This window comes from Mauremys reevesii, linkage group 6 (genome assembly GCF_016161935.1).
Source record: "Mauremys reevesii isolate NIE-2019 linkage group 6, ASM1616193v1, whole genome shotgun sequence".
Taxonomy (NCBI): Eukaryota; Metazoa; Chordata; order Testudines; family Geoemydidae; genus Mauremys; species Mauremys reevesii.
In genome coordinates this window covers 67,786,027-67,807,809 of record NC_052628.1, presented here as the reverse complement: position 1 = coordinate 67,807,809, position 21,783 = coordinate 67,786,027, and the positions used below count along the sequence as shown (strand labels likewise).

At 43.2% G+C, this 21,783-nt stretch overlaps 1 protein-coding gene across 4 annotated transcripts in view; it reads left to right on the top strand.

Annotated features, from left to right (window-relative positions):
* The first annotated feature begins 1,500 nt into the window (after positions 1-1,500).
* Positions 1,501-21,783, top strand: part of MCC (MCC regulator of WNT signaling pathway) — a 311,234-nt gene continuing 290,951 nt past the window's right edge. For 2 of the 4 annotated variants that reach the window (XM_039544360.1, XM_039544359.1), the window contains exon 1: positions 2,510-2,725. In XM_039544360.1, coding sequence (XP_039400294.1) covers positions 2,577-2,725 — 149 coding nt within the window. In that variant the 5' untranslated portion in view covers positions 2,510-2,576. Of the gene's footprint in view, positions 1,588-2,509; positions 2,726-21,783 lie in introns of those variants that run through there. The other 2 variants (XM_039544357.1, XM_039544358.1) reach the window with 2 other exon arrangements.

Genomic DNA, 21,783 nt, shown 5'->3' with positions numbered 1-21,783 from the left:
TCATTTGTCTACAAAGATTAATTTAAATTTTTTTCAACCAAAATGGCATTTTTATAATAGAGAATTAGGTTCAGAGAACAGACTTTGATCAACAACACGAAAAAATGCAAAATATTTTTATGTATATACACAGTAAAGAAATGCAGGAAATAAACATTCCTTCTTGCATACAAGTCCAAGTTGCAGTAACAAAATATACTTACAAGAAAAATTTCTTATGATATTGCTAGAAAACAATGGGACAGTTCTGTTCTCCTTTGCACCAGTGTACATCAGGAGTAACTCCACTAAAATCAATAGTGTTAAATAGGTGTAAAATTGATGTGGCTGAAAGAAAAATGAGGTCTTAAGACATACCCAACAGGGGACCTTTCATATAATGCTACGGAGGCACTTGTATTTTTTTATTTCTTTCCACAGAAAATGTTGATAAAAATGTGAAAAAGGACAGGAATCCGGACAACAAAGGCAGAATACATGGTGGCAGGTGGCTGCTTGCAGCAGGATCTTGTTGCTCTGTTATGCAATGTTTACATTAAACAATGTAATTGTTAATACAAGCTGTATGTGCCTTAACTATAAGAACATAAGCATCCTTACACTCTGACTCTTGTTAGCTTCTGCAATGTCCCCTTGCCAACGTAGGCAGCTGGTGCAAGTTAAGGCAGCCTCTGAGGCTACTTTCACCTGTGCTAGGAGCCAAAGAAACTACCAGCTGGTAATCTGATAAGTTGGCACAGAGAAGGCAAAAAGCCACCTTGACCCCTTATAGGTTCTATGCCAAGTTCAACTTGGATGCAGTGATGAATTGGGTCATAGACTCATAGACTTTAAGGTCAGAAGGGACCATTATGATCATCTAGTCTGACCTCCTGCACAACGCAGGCCATAAAAGAAGCAAGAAGCTCAGCTGTGGGGGAATTGGCAGAGGGAGAAATAATTTGGGGGATAAGAGGAAGACAGGAGGAGGGGCAGTTCTTCAAGCAGAGCGGAGCACTGGTAATCCCCCAAAACCTGCAAAAAGTATAAAATAAAATTTTCAGGGGGCCCTACCAATTTCTATTGGTTGCACTAAGGCTCAGCACCTCTGAACATCAGGCCTATGGAGTGATCCAGATAAGAATGGCCATGGGGGGAGGGGAGTTCAGCCCAAAGGTCCATCTAGGCCAGTGGTTTTCAGACTGCAGGTTGTGACGCAATAGTGAGTCGTGGAATGTAAGGCACTAGGTTGTGGAGGCTCTGATCAGCACTGCTGACCGGGCCGTTAAAAGTCCATTGGCAGTGCTGCCCGGCTAAGGCAGGCTAGTCCCTACCTTTTCTGACACTGCTCTGCTCTGCGCCCCAGAAGCAGCCAGGCAGGGGGACCATGGGGCTCCACGTGTTGCCCCTGCCGCGAGCACTGGCTCCATGCTCCCATTGGCCAGGAACCAACCAGGTGAGAGCCAGGTGGAGCTACTTGTGTGCCTGAGCCTAGGACTCAGACCTGCTGCTGGCCACCTCCGGGGCACAGCACGGTCTTTGGTACCAAGACAGGAAGGAAGCCTGCCTTAGCACCCCAGCTGTGCCACTGACCGGGAGCTGCCTGAGGTAAGCCCATGCCCCAATCCCCTGCCCTAGCCCCCCCAAACCCAGAGCCCCTTCCTGCACCCCAAATCCCTCATCCCTGGCCCCACCCCTGAGCCCCCTCCTACACCCTGAACCCCATCACCCCAATCCTCTGCCTGAGCCCTGACCTCCTCCTACACTCCAAACACCTCATCCCCAGCTCCCTTGGGTCACCGAGATAAAAATTTTTCTTCAACTGGGTCACCAGAATAAAAAGTTTGAAAACCACTGATCTAGCACAGCCTCCTGTCTTCCAACAGCAGCCAGTGCCAGCTGCTTCGCAGGGAGTGAACAGGTCAATTTATCCAGAGACCTCTTGTGCCTCTGTTCAGAACTTCTGGAACCCCCGCCCAGTCCCCTGAAACACAGACACCCACAGTGCAAGCGCCGGCCTGAGTGTGCAGCAGCCAGGGCTATACCGCCCCAAGGCTTGGCAGGGGAAGCGGGCCGGCTTAGTCCCTGTGGCGCGAGGGAAAGAGACGGGTTCGGGGCCCCAAGCTCCCTGGCAGGCTGGCGCACGCACAGCTGCCGGGGCACAGCGGCCGGCCGGCATGCAGGGCATGCGTGGGCAGAGCGCCGGGCTCAGGGATACGGCAGTCGCTTCGCCTCCCCCCAGTGAACCAGAGCCGGGTCCTGCGGCGGCGCTCCCGACAAAGCCCCCCGGGGCAGCAGCGGTGGCGGCTCCTACGCATTCCTCCCCCTCGCGAACGCGCCTGAGCCCAGCTGCAGCGCCTGGAAAGTGCGAGCCGGCCCGGCGCGCGCTCCCCTGGCGCCTTCCAGGCTGGAACGGGAATCCGGGGCTCTGGAGGGGACGCGCGCGCCGCGCCCGTGCGCGAGGAGGCTGAGCGCCCGGGCTCGCCGCCGCCGCTCGCGAGCCGCGCGGTGCATGCACGGCGGGGAGGGCTCTTGCCGACTGAGGGTCCCGAGCGCCGCGGGTTGCGCTGCCTGCTCCTCCTCCTGAGCAGAGCCGCATGATGGCGGCAGCTGCGGCCGTGGTGGTGGAGGTGAGCGTGAGCAGCACTGAGAGCAGCAGCAGCGACACATCCAGCACCGGCGAGGAGGAGAGGATGAGGCGCCTCTTCCAGACCTGCGATGGCGATGGGGACGGCTACATCAGCAGGTAACAGCCGTAAGGGCAGGAAAGGGTTTGTGCAGCTGGGCGCGGGGATTCCCCTCTTCGCCCTTTTCCCCCTCAAAAAAAGTGACATCGTAAGTTCTCAAGAAAGTTTATCGGGGAGAGTTTGCAGTAGTTTGCAATCAGCAGCATTGTGCATGGGGGCTGTCTTTCCCTGTGCAACAGGGGTAGGCTGGACTGGACCATCCTTTCTCAGCTCAGTTTGCGGCACCTTCTTGGGGGCTAGTAGTTTGTTAGTCTTTCGTTTGGGTGGTTCTGGGCATCATGTTTAGTAATTACAAGAGTCCTTGGCTTAAGTGATGCTTTTCTCTTGCAATAACTGCCTGAGATGGTGGTAAGAAGAGATCGAGCCCTTTTTAGCACAGAAGTAGATCAGAGCCCCTTTAGTTTCTGCGGGGGCAAGAATCTGCTCAGAGGGCAGGATGCTTGCACTTTCCTGCTACTGTGGGCAGCAGCCAGGAAGGCGAATTTATATAAACTCCTAGAAGTTAGAGATGTACAAGACTTGTACATCTCTAGTCCCATCCACTCAATCATTCTGCCAGTGCAAGGTTGTTCCTAAGTAACAGGGTACATGATGATGCTCCACTAGTATTCAAACTTCATAGCACAACATTTGGATAAATCATTTGCCTCAGATCTACAGCATGAGAATATCAGCTATGAAGGAATAGCAGGCATTCTCTTCTGAAATGTTGTGTCTGATTTGGTGTTCTGTTCCAATTTTTTGTGTTGGGATAGTGAAATTGGTTCACAGTGTCTTGCTTCCTATGTGGATAACCATCCTTTCCATTAGAGTAGCAAGGATTAGCTGAAAGTTTAGTACATCAGTGCTAACAAATGGATATTTAGGAATCAAGGTGAGTTTTGTACACACACCATATAGTTGCTAATTGCCTGGGGCCAATATTTTTTAAATATTTACCAGATTTGATTTTTATTAATATTTCTATTAGATCAGACAAGGTAACTTCCACATGACCCACAAAAATTAAACCACATCAGTCAGATGTTTCCTTTCCTCTAAGGAGTCCGGTGGCACCTTAAAGACTAACAGATTTATTTAGGTGGCCACCGGACTCCTCATTTTTGTGGATACAGACTAACACAGCTACCCCTCTGATTCTTTATTCTAACATGTTAAACAAGTGGTGTACAGTAAACTTACAAAATTGTTGTAACTTAAAAATTCCTTTGCTCTTCCAGTGCATATAGTTTTGGCTGTGCCTTTCTTGAGACCCTTTTCTTGCAACTGTGTGTGCATGGGTGGACTCTTGTACCCACAAAAAATCAATTTCATGGCAGTGATGAGGGTTGAGTGTCTAAAATCCCAAGAACTGGAGTAGGAGGGGCACTGGAATACATCAGGAAACAAATATAGCACAAAAGAGAGTAGTTGAAAGCCAAAGAGGAGGTATCAGGACCATTATTGGTGGTTAATAACCTACTTTGGGATGGGGAATGTACTTTCAAGTGAGCAGTGGTATGGTCTGGATCCAAAAGCAATAACATAGATATCCATCTTCTTTTAAACTTCATATTTTTTAGGAAGATGATCAAGGGATCTTTGGCATCATCTGGAGTCACCTGATTTTCTTGACCCCTATCAATTAGGTTTCAGTCCTGGGGACATGGCACAGATACTACATTGATTTCCTTGGACACTGATCTTGGAAATGGAATGCATCTCTCACTTGGCATTGCATACTGTCTAATTTTTTCCACTAATCTACTTTATGGCAAATTGTGTATGCAGGAGTGGGTTTGCCTAGTGGTTCTCAGGAATTTTCATAGTGTGGGCCATCTGCAGAGAGGTTGTCTCTGAGACATTTCCTTTGCACTCACAATAACACAACATCCATGTGGCACTCTGTAGCAATTGTTTACATGAAAAATAATATTAGGAAAGTGTTTGGTATTTTATCTCCTTTTGATGTAATAAGTGATTTGTCCTTTTTGCAATGTTAATTGCACTGTCTGCTTTTGCTCATAATTTAATTTTATCCTCCTATCTATACTTTCCCTTTTGCTGCTGCTGCTTTCTCATCCATATAGTTCAGCCATGGTCCTCTTTTCCTCTGCCCTCCTGGATATGCTGCCTGGCTTCCCATTCTCTCTTGCCCTACTTCCCTGGACTTTTCTTTGTTTCCTTTGCCCACTGGTGACTCTGGTTCCTGTTTCCTTGCCTTTTCTCCTATAGCTCTAGTGGAGGCAGGACCCTCCTTGTTCATTGCTCCTTTTACAGGCCTGCAGTTCAGCTTTGTAATAAAGATTGTGGACATCTGTTAGAAGCAGCTAAAAACAAAGAAGCAAAGACAACACCCTATCACCCCCAGCCAGCTCTCTCTGGGCCACTGGTGGTCACAAAGTGCAGTTTCAGAACTGTTAGACTTTTCCTCTTTTGAGCATCCATTTTTGAGAAATTTTAATTTATTTTAAATGTAACAAAGATCTCCCCTCCCATTTTTCAGCTGTTGTTCAGTATAATTTATAACAATTGAAAATACGCACACAATAGCCCAGGGGTAGGCAACTTATGGCACGCGTGCTGAAGGCAGCACACAAGCTGATTTTCAGTGGCACTCACACTGCCAGGGTCCTGGCCACAGGTCTGGGGGGCCTCTGCATTTTAATTTAATTTTAAATGATGCTTCTTAAACATTTTACAATTTTTATTTGCTTTACATACAACAATAGTTTAGTTATATATTATAGACTTAAAGAGAGAGACCTTCTAAAAACGTTAAAATGTATTACTGGCATGCAAAACCTTAAATTAGAGTGAATAAATGAAGACTCGGCACACCACTTTTGAAAGGTTGCTGACCCCTGCAGTAGCCATTCCACTGGCATCCCTTAAGTTTATTTAGTTTTTTTTGCTTGCTTACTAAATGCCTCCAGAGGAGCATTTGCAAGGTTGCTGCTTGGTTTTAGAACTCCCTCTGAAACTTCAGAGACCTTGTGGGAGAGAGAATGTTTATTCTTGCAGTACAGGCAGGCAGTTTTTCATTGTATGCATCTTTATTTAGTGTATCACATGGGGAGATGAGCTATTTGCATTTCTAATGAAGTTATATGGAGTCTCAGCTGTGGAAACTCTATCTTGTCGATTAAACCAAAAATCTCTCTAAATATTAGCAGGGAAGTAGAGGTACATATGGAGATAAAGGGCACCTCCTGAGAGAACAGTTAATTGCCAGTCTCTGAATAGTTAAGATGACATTTTAAAATGATTGATAAAGGCATAATTGCTAACTATGTGCCATTTGATTATTGATGACTGATACTAGGAAGAAATAAAAAAATGAGGTGAAGAATTTTAGGTGCTCACCTATATAAGTTGCGTTCTTTAGCCACTTAGACCCATTTTACCTCAGTACAGCAATGTTTACAAAATAAAAAAAGTATAAACCAAATGCTGCAATTTTAACTTGGCCAGCATGTTCTTTTTACTTCTGTTGTGTTCACTTTCAATGGAGGACAAGTACTTAGGACACTTTGGGGAGTTTAGCAATAATAATGTTACTTTGTGAATGTTGTTATGCAGGACATTTTTAGGACCCAGTCCTGCCTTTGTTAAAGTCAGTGGGAGCTTTTGTGATTCGCCTCATTGGGAGCTAGATTCAGGCTTTCAGGGTTGTTCATATAAAGCAGTGGTCCCCAACCTTTTCCGGGTGGCGGGTGCCGGACTACGAGCCATGAAGGACTGTGGCCGGTGGACAAGCATCCGCCGAAATGCTTCCGAGAAGCGGCAACATCAAGAGGCGTCGCTGCCGAAAATCAGCATCATTTCGGCGGCAACGCCTCTTGGTGACGCCGCTTTTCGGCGGCATTTGGGCAGCTCCTTGTCTGCCGGCCAGTACACGGGCCACATAGATGCCCCGGCGGGCGCCATGGTGCCCGTGGGCACTATGTTGGGGACCACTGATATAAAGACTCTACTTTTTTTTACTTATTTCTACCCTGTTAACTGAATTATATTTATTAATAAGTATCTCTTAGTTGAATAATATACAGCAGTAACAGTTTGTTTTGCTTATGTTTTTGAGAGGCTTTAAAAACATTACAGATGTGAAACTGTAGTGAATTAAACATCTCTTCTGCATCACAGAGTCCGCTCATTGGTGAGGACACCTGTAGTTTGTTGTTTCTTTTATAAGGTCAACATATGTGGCACTTGTGACTGTCAATGAGGAAAGTGAGAACCCTGTTCAGTTTTCACAGGTGGTGGAGTAATTGATGTTTCCTTTTGAAACTTGATGGCCATGTAGTTTTATTAGTGTTCTGTTTAGACTCCTAATGAGTTTCACACCTACTATAATATGTACCAAAATGCTTTACTATAGTCTTCAGTTAAGTTATACAGTCCTTAAATATCTTTGTTTCATGTAGTAAACACCAACAGATATGCTTATGTATTAAAAGTGAAGTTATGGCAATTATGCAGGTGGTGGGACAAGAAGAAATGAATCTGTCTAATCCTGTCATGAAACGTTCAACAGTTTTATATTTTTAATGTTTAATTTTTACAAGTGTTTAAATATTCAGTAGGATTATAAAAAAGAAAGGAAAAACAATGAAGACTGAATCCAAAGGAAATACGTACATATTTTGATCATGCCAGCCTGAATCTAGTTACAACTTGGAGAGGTAATTTAGAAATGTATTTACATTACTTTATCTTCTTTACTCTGTGAATTCTTTACTGGATGAATGCAGTGATACTATTACACTGTATTTATAGAGTAGTTATCAGTAGTTCACAGTCAAGCTGGAAGGGCATATTGAGTGGGGTCCTGCAGGGATCAGTTCTGAGTCCAGTTCTGTGCAATATCTTCATCAGTGATTTAGATAATGGCATAGAGAGTACACTTATAAAGTTTGAGCACAATACCAAGCTGGGAGGGGTTGCAAGCACTTGGGAGGATAGGGTTAAAATTCAAAATGATCTGGACAAACTGGAGAAAAAGTCTGAAGTAAATAGGATGAAATTCAATAAGGACAAATGCAAAGTACTCTACTTAGGAAGGAACAATCAGTTGTACACATACAAAATGGAAAATAACTGCCTAGAAAGGAGTACTGCAGAAAGAGATCTGGGGGGTCATAGCAGACCACAAGCTAAATATGAGTCAATAGTGTAATGCTGTGGCAAAGAAAGTGAACATCCTTCTGGGATGTATTAGCAGGAGTAACGAGAAGTAATTCTTCCACTCTACATGCTGATTAGGCCTCAGCTGGAGTATTGTGTCCAGTTCTGGACACAACACTTCAGGAAAGATGTGGACAAATAGGAGAAAGTCCAGAGTAGTGCAACAAAAATGATTAAAGGTCTAGAAAACATGACCTCTGAGGGAAGATTGAAAAAATTGGGTTTGTTTAGTCTGGAGAAGAGAAGAGTGAGGGGGAACATAACAGTTTTCAAGTACATAAAAGGTTGTTACATGGAGGCGGGAGAAAATTGTTCTCCTTAACCTCTGAAGATAAGACAAGAAGCAATGGGTTTAAATTGCAGCAAGGGTGGTTTAGGTTGGACTTGAGGACAAACTTCCTGTCAGGGTGGTTAAGCACTGGAATAAATTGCCCAGAGAAGTTGTAAAATCTCCCTCATTGAAGATTTTTAAGAACAGGTTAGACAGACACCTGTCAGGGGTGGTCTAGATCATAGTTTCTCAAATGCGGCCACTGTGACCGAATGCAGCCGCCAGCGGGTTTCTCTGTGGCGACGGCAGTTTCCTGGGCAATTTGTGGGGGGGAAGCATCAGCCCCTCCCCTTTGTCTCTGTTGCTCCTGCATGCGCCGCCTTTCTGGAGACACAGGTGGGACACACAGCGCTTAAGGAGAAAGGTGAGGTAGTGAGGAGGGGGTGAGAAGGCGAGCAGCGAGGCAAGCATCGGGCGTGGTGGGTGAGGAGGCAAGCAGCGAGATGAGCTGCGGGTGGGGGGGGGCTGGTGGGGGAGTGAGGAGGCGAGCGGCGAGCCAGCAGCAGGGTGAGGAGGCGGGTGGGGGGGCTGTCTGCGAGCTTGGGAGTGAGGAGGTGAGCAAGGATGTGCGTGAGGAGGAGGAGAATGGTGAGGCGAGCAGTGGGGGTGGGGGGAGGAAGCCATGAATAGGGGGCGGTGAGGAGGCAGGAGGTGAGTGGCGGGGGGGGGGGGCTGGGGGAGGAGTAAGGAGGTGAGCAGCGAGCCAGCAGGAGGGTGACGAGTTGGCCAGAAGGGTCTAGCTACGAGTGGAGGAGTGACGAGACAGGTAGGGTGGTCTGGCTGTGAGCGTGGGAGTGACGAGGCAGGCGGGGGGGGGGGTGAGGAGGTGAGCGGCGGGTGCATGGGCAGCAGGTGGACCCCCCCCCTTTGGGGAGGCTAGCCCCCGACTCTACCCCTTCTGCCCACGCTTCCGCTCCCTCCCCCCTCCCCTGGCACCTGGAGCCCCAAGACCCCCTGCACCTGGAGCCACAAGCCGCGGCGGAGGAGCCCCAGGGTGGCCGAAGCCCTGAGACTGGTCCCGCCGCCCCCCCCCTCCCCCACCTTGCCCGGAGGAGTCCCAGGCTGGCTGAACCCTGGAGCGTCCCCACATGCCCAGACCAGCTGCAGCTATGCATCCCCTCCCCTGCCCTCCACTCCGCTCCCATCCCCTCCCCAGACCCAAGCCCAGATAAGTTTTTCGTTATTATTTAGACTTCTATATGTCAAAGCATTTTTAAATTTACTTCAGAATTGTTATAGACTTTTACCAGAAAAGCAAAAGAAACAATAATAAAAAAGACAAGAACATGCAAAGCACCTTATTTGTGTTTCTATTCTGTTAGGTCTAGTAAAGAATAGAGATAACTGTGCATGAATTTTATTATTGAGTTTGCAAAAAAAACCCAAAACCTTACATAAATAAATTACAATGATTTGGAGATATATATATGTACATATTACTTTATTAGCTTTAGGAAAAATAAATAATTTTAGGAAAAAGTGTCAGTGTCATTTGTTGCAAGAACCTCTGGTTTAGATAATACTCAGTCCTGCCTTGAATGCAGGAGACTGGATTAGATGACCTCTCGAGGTCCCTTTCAGTCCTACAATTCTATGAAAATTCATCTTCAGGAATGGGTACAACACTTGGATGTCATTCCAAAAAGAATCTGCAGTACCAAATGCTTGAGGGTTCAGATTGCAGGCCACAGTCCCCCATTTCTTGCTGAGTGTTGTGTTGAAGGTTTTGAATGATTTTTTGGTTCTTGTATTACAGGGTGGGAAGAACTTCCAGAAACAGCTGGCTTTTCTCACCATATGTTTCTCCTTCAGCTTTTGTGCTCAGTTGAGCTGAGATTTTGGTTGTCAGGATCCGAAAAATGCCTGTTGTTGGCAAACGTGTTGGCAGTAGTCGGAGAAAGGTCCAGTGTTTTTGGTGTGTCACACAGTGATTCTAATTTTTCAACAATCAACATTACCTTGGTGGGCAGAATCTAGCAGTCATTTTGGTTATTTGCCAGTCTCTGCAGAGTTTCTGCTTTAGAACCAACAAACGCAGAATGATCTAGGAGACTCATTAGGACACTCCACATGTTATTTACATGACAGGCACTGAAATACAAGCCACTGATGTGGCACAACAGGAGTAGTTTAATCAGCAGCTGGCACTGTAAAACAAAGCCTTCAACTTGTTTGCATGAAAACGGCCCCGTATCCAATGATGCAAGATGTCTTTCATTTCTTCTGTGGCAGTAGGTGCTGACAGTGCAACGTTAATCAGATGAGCAGGACAGGTAATATGTAGCAGCTCTGGTTTCTGATTGCATTTAATCCCTCGTGCAAATTTAGCCATGTAAGAAGCAGAATCTGTGTTAATTGTGGCCACATTTTCCCAAATTAGTTGATACATCTCAAGCATGTCAGTTATTGCTTCGTTGATAAAACGGCTGTCAGCAGAGGGGATGAATGTCACATCAGCACAAAACAATGTGCGTTGTTTAGCTTTGAAATAAAAAAATGAAAACAAAAGGCCCACAATTGGATGATCAAAGCTTCAGGAGACGTGTCAAAAATCAGACTAGACACCACATTTCCATCAATTCATTCTATCAGTTTAGATACTAAAGCATCTTATGAGTGAGGTTGTCTGCATTAGGGGTTTTTTGCTGCTGGACAGTGTTGTGTCACACAGTCACCAATAGGCCCCTCTGGAATTAACAGTGGTGGTTTGGCTGGTGGTGGTGAAGTGACCCAAGAAGCTTAAAGAAAAAAGTAAGCTTCAGGATAAACAGTCAATATCAGGAGCTTTCACCATGGCTTTAATGAAAGAGAGGACACAGCACGATTGTGTCAATGAATTTGTGCGCACAAATTCATTGACACAATCGTGCTGTGTCCTCTCTTTCATTAAAGCCATGGTGAAAGCTCCTGATATTGACGTTTATCCTGAAGCTTACTTTTTTCTTTAAGCTTCTTGGGTCACTTGCTTTCAACATTCTCCTTTATTCTGTCAGTTTGAGCACTGACATCAGTGCTGCAGTACTTGCAGCTCAATGCATTCTCTTTATTCCCGTCTTTACTTTTCTTGGATATCTCTAAGCACTGATTTCCTTGTTGGTATTCGGCATAGATTTGCCTTTTCTCCCCATGTTTACCTTTTTACGTGACCTATCTGTAACCCCCAAGGAGTTTGTCTAGGTTCCTGGGGCTCTGTGGGCTGGTAGTTCAGGGAGCAGCACACTGTCCCTGGTAGGAAAGGGGAACCAAGCGCAGACGCAGAATCTGCTAGGCAACCTGGAGCAGGAGAGGAGAGAGACTATGTAGAACAACAGGGGCCCCTGTTGGTTGGGGAAGGATTGCAGGTGTGCCTGCTCGGAGGAAGGGGCATAGTGAAATGAGTGGCAAGGGAAAGCCTGGGAAGAAGAGCTAGCCTGACCAGTAGGGAGTGAGATGCCCTGGATGGGGGAGAAGCCATTTTGGGGGTAGTCTGGAGCCAGCCACGGAAAGGGCAGGACTGACTGTGTGGGAATCCAGAAGAAGCCAGGCCTGCCCATCCAAACCTTTAAGGAAATGGGCACTAAAGGAAGTAACCAGGTGACTAGAGGACAATATATATCTTTATCTGTGAAGGATTGACTGTTGAAATTGAGTGCCATACTAAATGGATGCACAGAAATAGGCAGGCAGCATTTCTTTGTGAGCCAATCATAGTGCAATATTAACATTGTTTGATTTTTTTTTTTTTCAACCTCCACTATGTGTATGTTCTGTGTTTTACATTGTGGAACGGCTTCAATCTCAGAGTTTGCAGGACACACAAATCGTGTAAAGTTTTAGGGGTTAACAAAAATAAGTACCCGAAAACATACTGAGTGGATTGATAAATAGGTGCAAATCAGTAAAAACTGAACTCCTTTAATAAAAAGAAATGGTAATTTATTAGTGAAAATGAGGAAAAACTGAAAACGCAGAAAACTAGTCATCCTGTAAGGTAGACAAACGCAGAGAATAAGAAACCTGCCTATCTGATACATAGTTGGTACATGTCATTAAAACACGTGTTGAAAGAGTGCTTCTTTTGACAGTGATTCTCAGTAGGAACTCCTTAATAAACTTGTCTGCCTTGTCAGATTACATGAATGGAATTAATAGTTATATAGACCTGTGAACTCTCACTGGCTCTACAATCAGAGTGACACTTCTGTGATGGGTTGGATCACAGAAACCCCCTTTGGGACTGCCACCTGATGTGCCGAGACTACCCCTAAGCCTGTTTTCCCTGGCAGCTTGGGACTTCAGAACCCGGCCTGGTTGTGCCAGACATGCTAGCCTGCTACAAACACACCCAGGTCTGAACTACATCCCCCAAAAGCTGCAGGCTTAACTGAAAACAGCCTGAGAAGTGTTTCTGTCTCCAGCACTCAGATGCCCAGCTCCCAGTGGGGGCCAAACCCCAAATAAATCCGTTTAACCCTGTATAAAGCTTATACAGGGTAAAACTCATAAATTGTTCGCCCTCTATAACACTGATTTGCATAACTACAATAGGACCTCAGTTATATTTCATATTTCTAGTTTCAAGTACAAGAGGGATACATTTATACAAATAGGATGACCACACTCAGTAGATTATCAGCTTTGTAATGATACCTTACAAGAGATATTTAGCACAAAGCATATTCCAGTTACATTATATTCACACTTATTAGCATATTTGCATAAAATCATATAGAGTGCAACGTCACAACTTCCATATTTAATGGGCTATAGTAGTCCTGCCTCTCCAGTTCGTCCCGAGTCTGAGTGCCTGTAAGCACTTGAGAGCTCTGCAAAGTCTGTGGTTGTGGACCACATGTACAGTTTAAAAATATCTCAGTTAAGGGGACATTGTGAACTTTAAAAAAAAAGTTTTATCTTAACACACATTTCCTAGTTTTTCAGTGTCTAGGTTTTTTTAAACTTGTATATTAATTTTAATATATATTTACAATTTAGTTATAGCTTAATAACATTTTTATCATGGAATAAAGATTTAGGGTGAAATCCTACCTGCCCTGAAGTCAGTGGGAGTTTGCCAATGACTTCAGTGAAGCCAGAACTTCACCCATAGTGTTCATTAGTTGTCATGTGTTTGAGGCAAGTAAACAGCATAGTCAGGCTTGAAAAAGTGCACCAGACAGCTACTGGCTGGAAGGCTAACCCTCCTTGCCTGAGAGAGAGATGAAATTTGAGGGGGGTGGCTCCCACAAGTGATGTAATAAACCCAGTCTCTCTGTCACCCAGTGCAACGGAGAAGATGAGAAGGGCTGAGATTTCTGCTAGGGTGGTGACTCCATTTTTTTTTCTTAGGGGCTCCATCTCTCATAAGAGCCTCTTTGATAATTTTTAAATGTATCTTTCTCTAGTTGCTGGAAGAAAGACAGAGCTCTCTCCTGTCCAGAGCCTCCTCTCTGTTGGCAAAGGGATGGTCTCCATTACGGTACTTCTAGGCCTCCAAAAGAGTGACAATTTTAACCTGTCTTCATTAGCAGGCAAATTATTTGTAGCATTGGTTCAAGGAGATCTATTGCTGATAGTAGTTTCCAGCAAAGAGTACATTTTTTTTTTTAATAGATTTTTCTAGCCAACCATTTTTCTTTTTGTAACTGGTACTTCTCCATAGAGGCTTGCTCTTATGGTGTCATCTTGCATTCGGTCCTTGGCTTCTCTTCTGTCCATCTATATCAGTCTGGTTGGTCATCTTTTTAAATTTAGATGTTAGTATAATTTCTGTGCAAATACTAGAACCCCAAAACTGTTACCTGTTTTAGCTCTCTCACTTTCTGACTCTTTCTTTCAGTTTCATTAGATCATGTCTCTGCCATAACTTTACTCACTGTATATATAACTGATGTTCTAGTACAGAAGTGGGCAAACTACAGCCTGTGGGCCAGAGCAGGGAACAGGAGGGTTGAATGGGGCAGGCAGTCAGGAAAGAGTGGGTTCCAGAGGCAGTTGGGGACAGGAGCGGGGGCGGTTGGATAGAGGGCAGGGGAGTTCAGGGTGGTGGTCAGGGGGCGTGGGTGTGGATAGGGGTTGGGGCAGTCAGAGGGCAGGGAACTGGGGTACAGGTGTCCTAGGGGACAGTCAGGAAGGGAGGAGGGGCTTGGATGGGGCGGTGGGGGGCAGTCAGGGCTGGATGTTCGAAGGGCGGTCAGGGGACAGGCAGCGGGGTGTGTGGCTGGGGCAGGGGTCATGGGGGGGCCATCAGGGAACAGGGTGGTGGATGGGGCAGGAGTCCGTGGGGGGGGAGGGGCCGTCAGGGGGTGAAAGTGTGTGTGTGGGGGGCGATGGGGGCAGGGGCCAGGCCATGCCTGGCTATTTGGGGAGGCACAGCCTACCCTAACGGCCCTCCATACAATTTCTGAAACCCGATGCGGCCCTCAAGCCAAAAAGTTTGTCCGCCCCTGTTCTAGTACTTCGTCTGCTTGGTGAGAACCCTTCAGTCAATATTCTGTCACCATCCTTTCTCTTCTACTCAAATTTTATATTCAGTCTTACTGTCAGGAAGCCCTAAACTCTATTGCCTCTTGGAGTTCTGTAAATCTGCTTGTAAAAAAAATACTGTCTATGTAATAGTCTTTCTTAACCCCTTTCTTTGCTGAAACCTTTATTTCTGCATTCATCTCCCCTCATACTGACTGCAGTAATTCCTTCTTCTATGCTTTCCAGGGCTGTCAATTAAAAACAATATTTTCAGTATTTTAAAAAAAAAGTTGTGATTAATCACAGTTTAAATGCACTGTTAAATAATAATAGAATACAAAGTGTACCATGATCACTCTATATTATTGTTTTTATTACAAATATTTGCACTATAAAAAAGATCAGATAGTATTTTTCAATTCATCTCATACAAGTACTGTAGTTAAATCTCTTTATTGTGAAAGTGCAACTTACAAATGTAGGGTTTTTTGTTTTTTTTACATAACTGCACTCGAAATTAAAACAGTGTAAAACTTTAGAGCCTATAAGTCGAAACATGAAGGGGCATACGAATGCTTACGTATCTGGCATGTAAATACCTTGCAATGTGGGCTACAACAATGCCATGCGAACGTTTGCTCTCACTTTCAGGTGACATAAATAAGAAGCGTGCAGCATTATATCCTGTAAACGTAAACAAGCTTGATTGTCTTAGCAATTGGCTGAACAAGAAGTAGGACTGAGTGGACTTGTAGGAGGGGAATTGAAAAATACTTTTTTTTTTTTACAGTGCAAATATTTGTAATAAAACTAATATAAAGTGAGCACTGAACGCTTTGTTTTCTGTGTTGTAACTGAAATCAATATATTTGAAAATGTAGAAAAACATCCAAAAATATTTATAATAAATTCAAATTGGTATTCTGTTGTTGTTTAACAGTGCTATTAAAACTGAAATTAATCATGACTTTTTTTTTTAATCTAGATAATTTGTTTTGTGTAATTGCATGCATTAACTTTGATTAATTGGCAGCCCTAATGCTTTTTGTAAGCTCCAGTTCCCTGTACTATTTTTGTCTAAATTTGGTGGTCTTTTTCATTCCTACTGTTCTTAGGTGCTTTATATTTAGTTGAACATACAGATTAACACTGAACGTGAATCGTTCTTTTGTCAACTTGAATGATATAATGCAATTTTTTTAACATGGCTACTCTTGATAATATGCTTCAAATATTGTTGATGTTTAAGAGAAGAACAGAAATATCTGTTAAAAGCATGAAACCACAACTTTAATAAAATGATTCAAATTCATCTGTGTAACTTCTTGTGGTTTGTGGACTTATTCCAGGGATAAATTTGGTCATTGGGTTGAAGCAATTTGAGGTACTTGAGATTCAAATTTGCGTCTAGCATACCATGTCAAATTGACATCCAGTTACAGTTTTTGGAAGATAATTAAATGACTCGTCTTTGTAGTCCACTGGAAAAAAATTTGAAAAAGTATTTACTTTAATTTGGGTTTCATGCTTTAGTTCATGTAAATTCCTGTATTAATTAGTTTGAACTTGATCTATTTACAGGACTGTTGATTTTATTAAGAATTTCTGTAGGTGGAAGAAGTATTGTCTTGTAATTTAAATCCCAAAATTGACCTCCCTGGAATGGTTTAAACAAACGGATGGGGATTGTACTCCTGATTCTAATAACTGGTGAATATTTAAATAAAATAATCTTCCAAGGGGGTGTGTGTGTGTGTGTGTGTTTAGCCATTTTTGTTGTGTAGAAGCTACAATATTTTATTATCTATTGTCAGCAGAGGAGCAAAGGGCTCAGCAGATTTGAGTAGAAATGTGTACCCAGTTTGCAATGAAGAGCAGTACATCAGAAGGCTCCTTCCTTAAATTCTCGTTTATGTAATGTACTCCTGTATGCTGAAATTAATAAAATAAAATAACTCTCCACTGCCATTGAGAGCAGTCAAGTAGGCTGCATCTGTGCTGACAAAAATGGGGCCTGAAGTTCACCACCTGTGCTTGTCAGTGCAGCTCCGTCAGTGGTAGGAAGAAGGGAAGCTGTAGAGTAGACAAGATTCATGTGGGCTCTATTGTTTCTGTAACTTTATTCCCTTCCTCAGTTTTTGGCCATTATCCAGCAGCTTGGTATATTTAAGTGGATAGTTCCTACTGCCGCTTGATGGGTTGCTGCCAGGGGGATTCCCAGGAGAGAGACAGTTAGATCTCTTCCTTAAAGACTTAATGATTCACCAGTGTAGCAAGCAATTGCAGCCTCTGTTGTTCTTTGTGTATGAACACTGATTTCTTGTGTGTAAGCCTCTATACAAAACTCTATTCTCAGCTTTCTTTCTGTCTTTCTCTCTCTCTCTTCCCCCCCTCCCTCCCCTTTGAACCATCCTTTAGAATGTGGGAGTTCAGTTCAGGATCTTGAATGATACCTCTCGGACTGACACACATTCCTGTAGTATTAAATGTACAGTTGCATTTTTTAAAGCTACTTTAATCAAACTGCCATGACATGCTCTCAGTGCAGCATAGACCTAATCTATATGAGGGAGACAAGGTGGGTGAGGTAATATTTTAATTGGACCACCTTCTGTTGCAAAGTACAAGCTTTTGAGCTTCGCAGAGCTCTGCGGAAGGAAACCAGTTTCTGAGCTAAATACAAGTTAGCATTTATGCTTTACAATATGACAGATTCATATCTTGGGACCAACATGGGTAAACACCACGGCATACTACTATAATATGATTCAGTTATTGTTCTTTCATGGACTAGAAGGGGCAGAGGAAACCTATATTAAAGCAGCTCTACACTAGAAGGTTAAAATAGTGCTTCCCCTTGCAATAAGCCCAAGAACACAGGCTTTGCAAATGGATCTAAGAGAACTTGAAGGAGGAATCCTTCTCCCGGAAATCATCAGCTAGTTGCACAGCTACTATGCTTCTTCAATTGTAGCCTTTATTGATTCCTTTGAGACAACTGTGACCTGTTTCCAAGGCATCCACCTTCTGCACTAAGTTGCTATTTAGTCCAAAGCCTGGGACACAATGATTAAAAGAATGATCATTTGGCTGCATTTTGCTGCAGCTGAGTTAGAGACTGATGAAGTCTGAGGTAGGGGACATCTTTAGGGGATCAAGACAAACATATATGTGAGCATGTTGTAGGTGGTGACTGAAGTCTGTCTTGTTTGTTGATTGGGGCTTTGCAAAAGCTGGAGGGTGCTGTGCTGGAACTTTCAGCAATAAAAGAAAATCTGGCTCTGTCTGTAACTTTATTAATATAGATGGCAGATATAAAGGCAGTATTTTTGGGCCCTGGTGGGGAGGGGGAGTAAGGTGCAGCAAAAAGATCAGATTTATATCTTCGAAGCTTCCATTGAATGTACAGGTGCCAAATATATCAGGGGATAGCAGCAAAGAACATTCACATGGTTTTAGTGCTTTTCATTCAACACAGTGATCTAGTGACTTCCAAAAAATAGTCCATCATGGCACTGTATGAATTGACAATCTGCTGGAGAGTGCCTTACCTCAGTGGCTGCCTCTAAAATTACATTAAAATATCAGATCCACAGCATGCACACGCATGTTTAACAAAGCTTTTAATTTTCAGGCTCTTCTGCCTTTCAGGATATACTGCAGTTAATGGTAGAACATGGGTTTTCCACAATAAATTTAATCATGACAACAGTTTATATTTAATCTTATAAACAGTGAAACACTCTTGAGATTTGATGCACATATCAGTTTATGTCCCAACTGCAGATACTTTCTAACCCTTTCAGGCTATTCTCTATTGGCTGGAAGGGTGACCAGGAACAAAACCTGCGAATGGTCACACTGAGTACTCAACAGCAGGCAGCAACAGTGAAAAACCAAGTGAGAACCAGACACAATGCAAACAAGAGAATAATAATAATAATACAAAAGACTCTGTAATATTTATCTAAAATAGAACAAGTAGAATGCAGAAAACTGCCTTTAGACAGGTTTCAGAGTGGTAGCCCTGTTAGTCTGTATCAGCAAAAACAAGGAGGAGTCCTCGTGGCACCTTAGAGAGTAACAAATTTATTTGGGCATAAGCTTTCGTGGGCTAGAGCCCACTTCATCAGATGCATGAAGTGAAAAATATAGGAGCAGGTATAAATACATGAAAGGATGGGGGTTGCTTTACCAAATGTGAGGTCAATCTAACAAGATAAATCAATTAACAGCAGGATACCAAGGGAGGACAAGTCTCTTTTGAAGTGGTAAGAGAATGGCCCATTACAGACACTTCAGTTGCAACCTACAACATGCTCACATATATGTTTGTCTTGATCCCCTAAAGATGCCGCCTACCTCGTTGTTTTAGCCTTTGGACAATCGCAGTAGCAACAACATTTCATTTTAATTTACTTCGGAGAATGAAGCCTCAACCTGAAAATTGGGACAACTACATTTTGTGAACACTCAACCAAGTTTGGTCTGGTACTCTTGTAGCCACTGTTTCTTGTCCTAGATTTCAAGAACAACATGGGCTTAGCAGTCAATGATAACAATTCTTCCCCTAGAGTAGTACTGTACCCAATGAACTTTATCTTGAAGTAGCTTGCAGACCTTGAAATAGCTGGGGGACATGATCCATGCACTAGGCTGATTTTGTTCTCTGGCCATCTTTTAAGTACTGTTAGACCAAACTCACTCATCTCTCCTGGGCCACCTGAGAGTTTGGCAATTATCTTTCGAGAGCTCCAGCAGAAATGTATCTGTCTGAGCAAAAATCAAACTTGACCATTCATTCTCACTTCCATGTGTACCCTATGCCACGAGAATAGCTGCAGTTCCCAAGGAGCTATGGTAGTTTGACCCTTTCTTCCTTAATCCTGTTGCCTCCTTAGAAGGCTTTTTGAAGTCTCCCACAATCTGCATATGGTTTTTCAGAAAGCCTTTCACTAGGTCCCACACCAAAGACACTTAAGCAAAGTAAGCAGATGGGATAAGAGGGAAGGTCTTCTCATGTATCAGTAACTGATTAAAGGATAGGAAACAAAAGGTAGGAGTACAGAGTCAATTTTCACAATGAAAAGTAGTAAATTGCAGGGTCCCCAAGGATCTGTATTGTGACCAGTGCAGTTCATCATATTCATAAATGATCTGGAAAAGAGGGTAAACAGAGGTGGCAAAGTTTACAGATAATTGCTCAAGATTGTTAAATCCAAAGCTGACTGCAAAGAGTTACAAAGTGATCTCACTCAGCAGGGTGACTGGGCAAACAATGGCAGATGAAATTCCAGTGTTGATAAGTGCAAAGTAATGCACTTTGGAAAATGTAATCCCAAATATACATACAAAATGTTGGGGTCTAAATTAGCTGATACTAGTCAAGAAAGAGATCTTGGAGTTTTCATGGATAGTTCTTTGAATACATCTGCTCAGTGTGCCGCAGCAGTCAAAAAAGCTAACCATGTTAGGAACCATTAGGAAAGGAATAGAAAATAAGACAGAAAATAACATAAATCCATGGTATGCCCACGTCTTGAATACTGTGAGCAGTTCTGGTTGCTCCATCTCAAAGAAGATATATTAGAATTGGAAAAGGTACAGAGAAAAGCAACAAAAATGACTAATGATGTGGAACAGCTTTCATATGAAGAGACATTAAAAAGGCTGGGACTGTTCAGCTTAGAAAAGAGATGACTAAGGGCAGAATATAATAGAGGTATGGGGAAAGTGAATAGAGAACCTTTCACATAACACAAGAACCACGAGTCTTCCAATGAAATTAATAGGCATCAGGTTTAAAACAAACAAAAGGAAGTACTTCTTCACACAACGCACAGTCAGCCTGTGAAACGTTTTACCTGGGGATATTGTGAAGGCCAAAAATCTGACTGGGTTAAAAAAAGAATTAGATAATTTCTGGGAGGATAGGTCCATCAATGGCTATCAGCCAAGATGGTCAGGGATGCAACCACATGCTCTGGGTATCCCTAAATTTCTGACTGCCAGAAGCTGGGACTGGACAACAGGAGATGGATCGCTCAATAATTGCTCTGTTCTGTTCAATCCCTCTGAAGCGGGTATTACTGGCCAGTATTGGAAAACCGGATATTGGGCTAGATGGACCATTTTCCTTACCCAGTATGGCCATTCTTATGTGCTTATGCATTATGGAGCAGTAATGAGAACTGTCGATATGTATCTAAAGGGCAATGCGATTGCAATATTAGTGTTTTTATATATGGGTGCATGGTAGAACTGTATGAAAAACAGAAGTTTAGTGGATGCAGTGCACAGTTATTTACATGAGCACAGTCCTGCTTGCAGCACCTGTCTCTCTTGGGATTTGCTTGAGTTAGCTGCTCTACATCCAAGAGCTTTTAAGAATCAAGGTGATATAATTCCACATTTGTTCTCTGCAGGTCATCTCATAGCATTTTAACCAGAAGAAGAAATAAGGGGAAGAGATGGAGAAAGCAGGCAAGCTAAAGACAGCCATACTCTTGGTTTGGGATGGAAAAAATAATCCCTTTGTCAAATACTGTGTCTAGCGTTCATACCAGGAATTAATATTTATTAGAGGTTTATACATTTCAGAATCTGTATTTGTCAGAATTAATACACAAGCATGGAGAGGATATTTGAATTGGCAGTTTCAGAATCTTTAATTATTAAAATCTAGCCATCTACCCAAGTTTTATGTAAAAATCAGGATGATCTTTGAAAATGGCAATACACCTCTACCCCGATATAACGCTGTCTTCAGAGCCAAAAAATCTTACCGCGTTATAGGTGAAACCACGTTATATTGAACTTGCTTTGATCCACCGGAGCATGCAGCCCCCCACCCCGAGCACTGCTTTACCGTGTTATATCCGAATTCGTGTTATATCAGGTTGCGTTATATCGGGGGAGAAGTGTATTTCATTTTAGTTGAAGTCATTCATATTTGAAAGTTAGTACATATCTGTGTTTTACACAGCTTGTTCTATTCCTCTTTCTCCTGAGTGTTAGTCATATGAGAAGTGACTTAAATATAAATCTTGAACTTGTTATCATAAGGTTTTTCACTGCTTTTGAGTGGCCTTAATATCCATACAGATTTTAATATGA